General features: G+C 41.5%; 1 protein-coding gene across 2 annotated transcripts in view; it reads right to left on the minus strand.

Annotated features, from left to right (window-relative positions):
* NPSR1 (neuropeptide S receptor 1) overlaps window positions 1-12,294 on the minus strand; it is a 149,680-nt gene that overhangs the window by 113,899 nt on the left and 23,487 nt on the right. For both annotated transcript variants that reach the window (XM_059395661.1, XM_059395660.1), the window contains exon 2: window positions 2,639-2,771. In XM_059395661.1, the coding sequence (XP_059251644.1) occupies window positions 2,639-2,771 (133 nt within the window). The remainder of the gene's footprint in view (window positions 1-2,638; window positions 2,772-12,294) is intronic.

The following is a 12,294-nucleotide window of genomic DNA, read 5'->3' on the forward strand; positions in this document are numbered from 1 at the left end:
ATGTGCAGATAGGGCCTTTATGGAAGTGGATGATCAGACAGGATTAACAGCTTTATTAGGAGACACTAGAGAACTTGCTTTCTCTCTCTCCATCTGAGGACAGAGCGAGAAGGCAGCCCTCTGCAAGGCAAGAAGAGTGATCTCACCAGAAGCTGACCCCGCTGGCGCCCCATCTCACATTCCCAGCCTCCCGAGCTCTGGGATATAAATGTGTGTTAAGCCCCCCAGTCTGTGGTATTTTGTTATGGCGCACTGAGCAGACTAAGATATGATGCCAAGAGAAAAACACCTATAAAATTATAGGTGTATTTATGCAAATGTCTTGGTATCACAGGGACACACTAATAATAGCAGCATCTTTATGTGAGAACAACTCATTCATGCTGAGTTTAAGCCAGCAGCCTCTGTTTTAATATCACCCTGATAGGGCCCCAGTGTCTTGTCAGTGATTTTCCCTCATATCAAGAAGCCTGAGACATACTCCTCTGATGGAGGAATTTTAATGATAAGTAGATACGAGGATATGCTGCTCTTGACTTTTCTCCTTAATCTTAGTGGTCATCTGATAATCATGTAGACTGGGTTATATGGGTTGGGCTTGATACCATTAGGAAATTTCCTTTATATTTTCATTGCGTTATTGTTGCTCCTGAGGCATATAATGTTTTAATTTTTTGGTTTTAATAGTATAATATAATGGCCTATAATTCTCAAATTACAATAAAGAAAACTGGAGAAGAAAGCCCTAACATAACATCTTTTTTTTTTTTCTCAAGGCAATGCATTTTAAAACATTGAAAAACATGCAATTTTTTTAAACCATTATAAATGACAAGCTCCCTACCCTTGCTCTCACTCTCCCCAACTACACCCAAAAAGCTTACTATTCCCATCACATATATTTTCTAAAGATTTTATTTATTTATTTATTTATTTGAGAGAGAGTGAGAGCGTGCGCGCGCACGCAGGCATGCAAACATGTTAGGGGGAGGGGGATAAGGGGAAGCCGACCCCCAGCTAGGCAGGGAGCCAGATGTGGGGCATGATACCCGGACCCTGGGGTCATGACCTGAATCAAAGGCAGATGATTAACCAACTGAGCCACCCAGGTGCCCCTCCCTTCACATACTGAGAGTGGGATTCATAACATGGGGTGGACTAGAATTTTATCATAGCAGAAGTTTTTCAGAATTTTGACTTTAAGATTTTATATATCAGCAGCTATAAATCAGGGGCCCTTAGGCCAAATCTGTCTTGCTTGTGTGTTTTTTTTGATCAGCATAATGTTAACAACAATTGAGTTTGAATGCCTGTTGGTGGGGTACGCTTCCTCTACTTGCCCTGGGGGTCCATCTTCACCTGTCCTTTCCCTGGGTTCTTTCACACAGTTACTCCTGAAGGCATTTGAGTTGGCAGTTCTACTTCAAATTGAGGTGCTGTGTTTTGTAAATAAACCTTTTTATTGACATAAACTACATAAAGTACACAAATCATGAGCATATAATTTGGTGAATTATCACAAAGGGAACACATCCATGTAATTACCATCAACAACAACAAAAAGAACATTATTAGCACTAGAATCCTCCTGTCTTTATTTTTCTCCCTTCTAAACCAAATGGGCACCAGTGCTTTAAGAAGAACCGCGAATATCTGGATTTCTGATATACATATGATATACATACATAGCTTCCTCAGCTGACTTTTGGTTTGTGTTTCCTTGTTTTATTATTTTTTATCTTTTTAAAAAAGATTTTATTTATTTGTTTGACAGAGAAAGCAAGAGAGCACAGCCGGCAGAGCAGCAAAGGGAGAGGGAGAAGAAGGCTTCCCACTGAGCAGGGAGCCCAATGTGGGGTTCGATCCCAGGACCCTGAGATCATGACCTGAGCCAAAATCAAGAGTTGGATGCTCAACCTACTGAGCCATCCAGGTGCCCTGAGATTGTCTTTTCCTCTTGAACATGACCTTTACCAATTTGGGCTCTACCCATCTCTGTGAGAGTTTTTATTTCACAGATCATTTTTAAACTTGAGAATATTTCACCATTCCCTCTCTAAGTGTGATGCATTCACACTTCAACTGTACTGGACATTCCCCAAATCCACATTTAAGCATCTTGATCCCTGATATTATCTTATGTCCTTATATCATGCCCACCAGTGGTATTACATATCACTTGTATTTCAAAAACAATGTCCACAGCCTTAAATCTGCAAAATACTTGAGACTTCACATTTATTATTGAATAGAGGTAATTCTGGTCCATTTGCTGGGATGTATTCTTTAAGCTCATAGCATGGTGTAATATCGTACTTTCACCTCAGTGAACTGTAGAGGCTGTTGTGTAGAGGAAGGGTAGAACACTAGAGCAGCTCTTGGTGGCACTGAAAATAGCATTTTTAAGTGTGCTATATAGAGTTATTTTTATAATGGAATCTTATGGATATGTAAATGTGTTAAACTTGCTGAAAAAAAAAAAAGCTCCATATATGGGATCCTATAGAAATTACTCTCAAACTCGCTGATGCCTTTTGGACTTGATAGTATGCTATTTCTATTGGTAAAATAATTGAAAGCGAGGAGCCACAGGAATTTTGCACACAGCTTATTCTCTCCCACTTGCATAGTTACTCACCTGTGATAGCCAGCTGAGTCACAAAGAAAGTCATTCTTGACTTCCTCTTCCTCCTCCACGTAGAGAAGAGCACCATGGAGTTTCCGACAATGGTAAAAACAAACAGGACCCATAGAGTTATCAGCTGCTCAGTCTGTGAGAATAAAAGCAACACAAAACCAGTGTCCTGGTGAGAACCAGGGTACTTTACAAAACACAGGCTCAGTCTTCACTACTGGAATGTCTTCCTCCTAGTCTCAAATCCTTACCTCTCAAAGCTCTACTCTTAAGAGAACAGAGACACAGTGGTCCTTGTTTACAATCATGGCAGTGTAAATTGATGCAACCTTTAAAAAAGATCTATTTGGAAATATATGTCAAGGGACAAAAGAATGTACCTATATTCTTTGGCCAAGCAGTTGTTTAAGACTACAGGAAAGAATTCAGGGTGTGAAAAAGAATACTACAGTAGCAAAGATGCGGATATTTATCATAAGAATAAATTGGAAATTGCTTAAAGATAACAAGATAGTTGGGGCATCAGGGTGGCTCAGTGGGTTAAAGCCTCTGCCTTCGGCTCAGGTCATGATCTCAGGGTCCTGGGATTGAGCCCCACATCGGGCTCTCTGCTCAGCGGGAAGCTTGTTTCCCTTTCTTCTCTCTCGCCTGCCTCTCTGCCTACTTGTGATCTCTGTCTGTCCAATAAATAAATAAAATCTTTTAAAAAAAAAAGATAACAAGATAGTTAAGTAAATAAAGTACTTCAATTCAGTGAACTATTATGTGGCTATTAACAATAGCAACCATGAAGATTATGTAGCAACATTAAGCATGCTTATACTATAACAGTAAGTGAAAAAACAAGTTAAAATTGTGTATTAGGTATGATTATAACTGCAAAATTAATACAAGTAGAGAAAGACTGAAGTATACTAAAGTGCTAAGATTGGTTATTTTAGGGTAATATGATTATGGGTTATCCTATTCTTTTTCTTTTGACAGAATTTTATAATATAGTAATACCAAAGTTTCACTGAGTAATACATAAATAGTAAATAATGAGGGGAAAAAAGCAAGAATGCTACTCATTTAAAATGCCAAGTCCTTTGTGAGAAGTTTTCCACAATTCCTTCAAATGGAGATTTCCCTCTGTTTAAAATCCATGGGCAGAGGCCCAGGGTGCTAGGACAGGCTGGACAAAGGAAAAAAGCAGAGCAAGGCCATGGCCATGAAGAGCTTGGGATCAGGAGATCCGGAGGCAAGCTTGAAAAAAAAGCCAAAACACAGTAGCCTAAACAGTCTGGGCAGAATGCTGGTAAGAATGCACAAGTCTAATGTTGGCATGTGAAGTGCTTCTCTTACTTGGTGGAGATAAGAGGAGCCCGTTGTGATGGTAACATTTCATGTGTCAACTTAGCTAAGGGATAATGACTACTTACTTTGCCAAATAGGAATGTAAGATATTACTCTGAAGGTATTTTGCAGATGTGACTAATATCTACATTCAACTTCAGTTTAAGTATACCAGGTAACCCTCAATAATATGGGTGGGACTCATCCAATGAGTTGGAAGCCTTAAGAGCAAAAGCTGAGGTTTCCCAGCAAGAATTCCTTGAGGAACATGGGAATCATGCTTGAATTTCCAGCAGGCTGCTCCTTTGTGAATTTCAGACTTGCCAGTCCCAAAATCACTTGAGCAACTTTCTTAAAATTAATCTCTCTCTCTCTGTCTCCCTCTCTTTGTCTCTGTCTCTATATTTCTACTGACTATGTTTTCTGTGGAGAATCTTAATATACTCTCTAAATATCTGAGACATCACAGTAGCACTTTTTCTTATATTAAATTAATTTTAAGTTATGCAATAACAGATACACGAATTCTTCTCTAAAACCTGTAACAATTCAGGGGGTCCTAGCTGACTCAGTTGGTAGAGCAAGTGACTCTTGATCTTGGGGTCATGAGTTCAAGCCCCATTTTGAGTGTAGAGATTACTTAAAACAAAAACAAAAATAAAAAACAACCTGTAACAATGCAGATAAAGCTCAAAGCCCCTTTGTCACTACTCTCTGTCTTAATCAACTTCCTTCTCCCAGAAGGTAACTATTTTGATTACATTATCTTTCCAGTCCTTTGAAAAATACGCATAGAAATAAAGAGTATTGTGTGTGTGCGATTAGCAATTTGGTATTTACTATACTCTGTATATATTGTGTGTATTGTTTTTCTCAGTCAGCGAGAGAAATGGCCAAATAAAAGGTGATACTTTCATACAGTGCAGTAAAATAGTTCAGTTAGAACAAATGGATTAGATTTGCTAAAACAAAATATGTTGACAATATGGGGAAGCTTCTAGACTGAGGGGTGGGGGGACCTGGTGAGTGCGTACTGAGTCAGCTCCATTCTTGAAGCCACTATCCTCCCCAAGCATCCCTGGGCTTTTGTGGCCCTGCCAGACGGAAACCCAAACCTGGTCTGCCAGGCTCCAGGACTCGAGCAGTTTCTCATGGTTTCTCCTCCAGCCCTATCCTTTCCAGAAGTCCAGACTGGAGTGAGCTTCTCCGTGAGCCCTGTAGTTTATAACACTGATATTCTGGTTCTCCCTCTCAGATTTACAGGTGGATTCCTGTGGCCCTGGGAAGAGCTCAGAGCCTTGAAACTACAGATGGTTGGAGTTAGGGGGCACTGTGGTAGTGTTGGGGGGCAAGGTGTATGACTAGAGTGGGAGGCCCACAGGGTTGATGACCTCCACTCCTTTGAAAGGCACAGGCGCAGATACCTCCAGCACGCTTACTCATCTCCCATTTGGAGAATAGTCTTTGCTCAGTGCCAGGTTCTATACTTTTTCTCTGGTCCTTTTTTGACCAGAGGAGTCACCTTCTTCTGGAAGATCCATTTCTCCAGCAGTCTAGATATGGGTGGCATTGAGAAAGCATCAAAAATGGAAACTGTTATGAAAAGGGCTGGTCTGAGGGGAGTGAGGGAGTGGTTTTAATAAGAGAATTCTCTCCTTTGAGATAGACGGACTGTTGTCAGGAACAGATAGCAAGGGAGGCCTTTGAAGTGTCAGAATGATGTTTCTCTTTCAGCAGCTGGTGTATAGATGGTAGAGCATGAATAAATGATTTGAACTTGCCTTTTAAAACTTTAGGGCAACATGTGGACCAACATAAGGGGGCTTAGACATCTGTTAGCAGAAGGACTCAACTGACACTGGGATGCTGATGGCTGATCCAATTAGGGGCCAGTGTTGGGGAGGAGGCACTTATGTCCCCAGTATATAGTGCGCTGTCTGGGAGGGGCCCGGGGTCCTGGGAGTGTTTACAGGTCAGGAAAAGATAAGGAGCCCCTAGAGCAGGTAGTGTGGCAGATATGGGCACACAAATTCCTGTCAAGCCCTGCTGAGAATACAAATGAGAGACTGCCCAAGATCTTCTCCTCTTGCTTTCAGGAAATTTGTTTCATGGGGAGAAACATTTCAATGCCTTAATGTCTTTTTTCAAATTAGAGAACACACTGTCACGTCCAGGCCACTTTTTCAGCCTGGGCAATGGTGGTGTGAGTTTTGTTTCCACACCTCGTCCGTACTGAGTTGATTTCCATTGAACTCTTTCAGTATCAGAAGAAGAAGAAAGGGAAACATTAGAATATTGGTGATGTTTCTTTGTCAGATCAGAAATCCAGATATCCATGGTGAGCGGGCGGAAGGAGAAGGAGGCAGGCTACTCTGGGGATGGTGGGATGTCAGGAAGGTGGTGGATACAGGGCTGTTTCCCTTACTGAGACTGTCTTCACCAGCACCACCCACGGCTCTGCTCTGCTGCCTGTGTCTCTTAGCTGGATGAAAGCAGGTGGCCGTGTCTCCTCCATGGAGTCTGTGGTATTCGGTGACTTCCCACAGAAATCTGCCCCACCTCAGCCTCCTGTAATAGAATCTGCTGCGGTTGGCCTCAGCTTACTGCTCCTCCAGGAAGAGACTCTTACTTCAGAGGAGAGAGTAAATGAGTCTCTCCGCTCTGCCCCTCAGAACTGTCTTACCTACTCTAAACCTGACAGAAATTCCTTCAATTTTGCAACACGTGAGGTCAAACCTCCCTATTTTCTCCTTCTGACACAGAACTTTTTTCAACTAAAATTATACCCTGAAGGCCTTCTGGATGAGAACTGGGAGGAGGAGGAGATTTAAAAATTTGAACTAGAATTTTTTCCAGAATGTTTCTCTTTTCATGCTCTCCTTTCCTCACATAACTAACTGCCTGTGGTAAGTAGAGTGAAGCCTCATTGCCAGAAAAACAACACTGAAGTGGGTAAACGGTTTGCTTTTCACATGGCACGTTGGTGCTCATGCGGCTGGCATCGAAGTGCAGAATTCCAGAAATCAAGTTCCTCTGTAATGGAGGATACCTCTGGCCTCTCACAGGTCATGGGGCAGCTGTGTTCCTTGTCTTCATGTGGCACAATTCTGAGCCAGGCATGCAGTATCTTCGGAGTAGGCCTGGAGCTCAGATTGGCTCCACAGGGAGCACAGTGACAAACACTGCAAATTAAATTATCCTGGTTAGATAGATCCGTGAGTTGGAAGTTGGGCTTCAGGAGGGCTGGCATAGTTGGTGCTGGCTTGGCTGAGCCTTTTTCCTTAGAAGCTTGTGGTCACTGTGCTTTGGGCTGGTAGAACCACGGCTCTCTGTAAACAGGTCAGAGTCTATTCTCCTTGGGACTGGATGGTATCTATCGGACAAACTGAGCAGGTCCTGTGAAATTAGGGTCCCTGTTCCTGCTTTAGAGTTCTCTATTTGAAGACAATCTCCCCTCAGAGTCTTCAGGAAACTTCCAGATACAAGAATCTCCCCACTCCCTTCTTGCTTTCTGGCATCTTCCTAAGAGCCATGTTTATTCACTTGTTTATTAATTCATTCACCATCAATTAATTGTCTATAGTATAAGGTGTTAGCAGTACATGTAGAGTATATAAATTATACTTGGCCAAGTTTAAATCATGTTTCATTGAGTAGTACAAGGGGCATTAAGTATGCAAACACTTACTTGTAGGATCATTTATTCATAGCATTCTTACCCATGCACGCACAAACACACAGACACACACAAATAAATCCCCAGGGTAATATGAGGATTTAGAAAATTGTAACAATGGGAATTGAGGAAGCAAGTTCGGACGCATTTGAGTATTACAATCAGGTGAGTGATTTGTAGAAAAGCCTGACTTGGGATCAGACTCTTTGCTACTCCCTAGATGTGTAATACATAGGTAAGTGGTAACATTTCTTAGTCTATTTTTTCACTTATAAGATGAAGATAGAGATAAAATCTGCTGCAGAAATAATCCTAAAATTTGTATGGAATCAGAAGAGACCCCAAATCGCTAAGGAAATGTTGAAAAACAAAAATAAAGCTGGGGGCATCACGTTACCTGATTTCAAAGCTGTGATCACCAAGACAGCATGGTACTGGCATAAAAACAGACACATAGACCAGTGGAACAGAGTAGAGAGCCCAGCTATGGACCCTCAACTCTATGGTCAATTAATCTTCGACAAAACAGGAAAAAATATACAGTGGAAAAAAGACAGTCTCTTCAATAAATGGTGCTGGGAAAACTGGGCAGCTATATGTAGAAGAATGAAATTCGACCATTCTCTTACACTGTTCACAAAGATAAACTCAAAATGGATAAAAGACCTCAGCGTGAGACAGGAACCCATCAGAATTCTAGAGGAGAACATAGGCAGTAACCTCTTCGATATCAGCCACAGCAACTTCTTTCAAGATATGTCTCCAAAGGCAAAGGAAACAAAAGTGAAAATAAACTTTTGGGACTTCATCAAAATCAAAAGCTTCTGCACAGCAAAGGAAACAGTTAAAAAAACAAAGAGGCAACCCACGGAATGGGAGAAGATATTTGCAAATGACAGTACAGACAAAGGTTGATATCCAGGATCTATAATGAACTCCTCAAACTCAACACACACGAAACAGGCAAACATATCAAAAAATGGGAAGAAGATATGAACAGACACTTCTCCAATCAAGACATACAAATGGCTATCAAACACATGAAAAAATGTTCATCATCATTAGCCCTCAGGGAGATTCAAATTAAAACCTCATTGAGATATCACCTTACACCAGTTAGAAAGGCCAAAATTAACAAAACAGGAAACAACATGTGTTGGAGAGGATGTGGAGAAAGGGGAACCCTCTTCCACTGTTGGTGGGAATGCAAGTTGGTGCAGCCTCTTTGGAGAACAGTGTGGAGATTCCTCAAGAAATTAAAAATAGAACCTCCCTATGACCCTGCCATTGCACTCCTGGGTATTTACCCCAAAGATACAGATGTCGTGAAAAGAAGGGCCATCTGTACCCCAATGTTTATAGCAGCAATGGCCATGGTCTCCAAACTATGGAAAGAACCAAGATGCCCTTCAACGGATGAATGGATAAGGAAGATGTGGTTCATATACACTATGGAGTATTCTGCCTCCATCAGAAAGGAAGAATACCCAACTTTTGTAGCAACATGGACGGTACTGGAAGAGATTATGCTGAGTGAAATAAGTCAAGCAGAGAGAGTCAATTATCATATGGTTTCACTTATTTGTGGAGCATAACAAATATCATGGAGGAAAAGGGGTGTTAGAGAGGAGAAGGGAGTTGGCGTAAATTAGGAGGGAGGAGAATCACGACAGACTATGGACTCTGAAAAACAATCTGAGGTGTTTGAAGTGGCGGGGGTGTGGGAGGTTGGGGTACCAGGTGGTGGGATTGCATGGAGCACTGGGTGTGGTGAAAAAATAATGAATACTGTTTTTCTGAAAATAAATAAATTGAAAAAAAATCTGCTGCAGAACATTTGTGATGCATAGAAATAACAATGAAAATGCAGACTCCGAGCTCAGTGCCCAATGCATAGTATATACACAATAAAAACGATTTTTTCTCCTTCCTAAGTTTCATGGACTACGTACTGGTTTGAGGAATGTTTTATAAGTAACTCACAGCCTTTTCAGGAAGATGTTTGAATTCACTCTGTTCATCCTACTTTCAATTCCAGTCTGTTGGAATTTCACCCGAGTCTAACAGGCCCTCCACCCCGGATTCCTTCACCCAGCCAGGTAGGGATGGTGTCCCAACACGGGTCTCAAACCTATTGGAGAAATATAGTTGGGAATCAAATGCCCCCTAGTGGTCATGTGAGGCAAAATTCCAGCCAGATGCTCAATACTGAGTACAAGTAATGGGTGAGTTTGAAATTTTTCAGTGACTAAAGACTACAGCACTTCCAACTCACTTACATGGTTTTAGGCATGACTAATTGGTTTTCTACCTCAAAGTGATGAGCCCATGCGGTGACATTATCTCTCTGCAGTCCAGAAAACGAAGACCTGGGATTTAGAAGGATGAATTACAGCATCCCCTGAATAATGCTGGTGTTGCCACAGGGTTGGTATTTGGGGTTTCACCCCATGGGATAGGCTTCCAGGGCCAAAAGGATGCCTTTGAGGGCGGGCATTAAGTCTAGGGCACCACTCCAGGGTGGAATTCCATCTTCCCCATCGAAAGTGCTTAATAAATAAATCTGTTGGATGTATACACAGATACATATCTATATCTCGGGCAGCAATATATGTATATGTATATGTATATGTATATGTATATGTATATGTATATGTATATGTATCTACAGTTCAATAAATATATGTTGGGTGGATATACAGTTAATGACAAGTGAAAGGTTACTTATAAGTATCATAGAACAGGTTATCTGAAATGGGAGTTATATCAGGAAAATGCCAGACATTTAGTTGGGGGACACTATTTTTGGTGCTGGTTATGTCAGACTCGTCTGGAGACAAAAACAAGATTTATCCAAATTCAAGGAATGGTAATTCTCTTTTCCAGGGGAGTCCTGGAAACTGGAATTAAAAGTGTAAAGTATCATTAATAATTATAGGGTGAGTGGGAACTAATTTTATTGGAGTGAATCACATTAATCTAGCACCTGACTTACTTAGTTTGTCACATATAGTAGATGCTTAATAAATGTTTGTTCTTGATTGATTGTCATGGACCAAACATTTGAGAAGCTTTAGATATTGCTCATGGATTTCACAGACTGACCAATGAGATGTCACTGTCCTCCATTTTGTAAGTAAGAAAATAGGGCTCATGGAATACCCAGCTCATAAGTGATGTCGCTGGGATGTGAACATAGCTTTCCTGGATTGTAAAGTCCATCCCCAGCTTACTATAGAGGTTTTCTGTTCCAATTTGGGGCCAGGATTGGTGAAGTTGACTCATTTATTTTCAATTTTCATTCATTTCCCTCTGACCCAAAACTTGTCCGTAGCTGGGTTTCTGGGGCTGGGTCCGTTTCATGACTGTGTCTGGCAGAACTGAGTGTATAAGGTCGATGCTCAGTACATGTTTGAATGGACGGACCCTGGAGCAGAGCATGACTCCCACCCAACCGTCGTCATAAATATCACACAAGATGCAGCTGCATCATCTGTCCCAGGAATCACAGAACCTTCTGTACCACTTACATTTTCATGGCTCATTTTATGATTATTGTTATTTTTGTGATGTTGAAGATGAATCTCTCAAACACAGGAAGGAGCAAATATATCTTAGTTTCCAAGAGAGGAAATGAAATCTCAGAAAGGTTATGATTCAGCCTCAGTTCTCAAGGAGCAGCAGGAAAGAAACTCTGCTCTTCTGTCACTGAGACTCATATGCCACCTGTCATTCACAGCACACAGGCTCTGAGGCTGCTCAAAGCTCTATTAATTTGCTTAGGTGGGCTGCAGATATCCAAAGCAAAGATCTGAAGATGTTTAATTCCACTGAGGATGAATCACCACTCAATGCAGGGAACACAGAATTCAAAGTGAGGCAGGTAGGAACAGACTACAAAGCTTTGGACGCCTGAAGGTGCCTAATTAGACCTGGGAAATGAGATCCATTGAGGGGATCTAGAAACTCCTGGGCAGCAACTACTTTTGCACAGTTGGGAACCTCTCCCTCGGGAGTTTGTACCAACTACTCCCCGTGTCTCACCCCACCTGCTGCTTCAGAGACGCTGCCAGGGAATGGTTGGCTAGAAGGCTCAGAGGGAAGTCTGGGTTTGTTGTAGAGAACACACCTTAGCTTCTTCCCCCACCACCCCCTCCTCCTAATGATGCCCCCTTTGAAAATCTGCAATTTCCCACTAACCATCTGAGAGATGCCCATGCAAATACAGTTCAATCACTACCATCAAATCATCTATCTGCATTCACCTTTTCAAACTATTTTACCTAAAACTACGAGAATCCCATCTAGGATTATCCCATCTAGGATTAGGATAGCCTTCATTTCTAGTACTTAGTTACCAAGTATGAAAAAAACATATAACAAGACTTCTAAAATAATTACTATTGCAAAAAATGAGAAAATTATATAAAGCTACATGTAAGTCTGGATGTTAATTTAAGTTTCAAATTTTCTCTAAGGCTTTTCATACCCCTTTAACAGGGGCCCAGGGCAGGGATGTAGGTTTCAATCTCTGACTAGGGGCTGGTGGGACACATTGAGGGGGGTCTCCTGCTTGAACGAGAATGTGGATGGGATGGGCGGTATTGTCATAGCCTGGGTTTGTTGAGGTTAACAGCATGGTTGTGGA

This window comes from Mustela nigripes, chromosome 4 (genome assembly GCF_022355385.1).
Source record: "Mustela nigripes isolate SB6536 chromosome 4, MUSNIG.SB6536, whole genome shotgun sequence".
NCBI lineage: Eukaryota > Metazoa > Chordata > Mammalia > Carnivora > Mustelidae > Mustela > Mustela nigripes.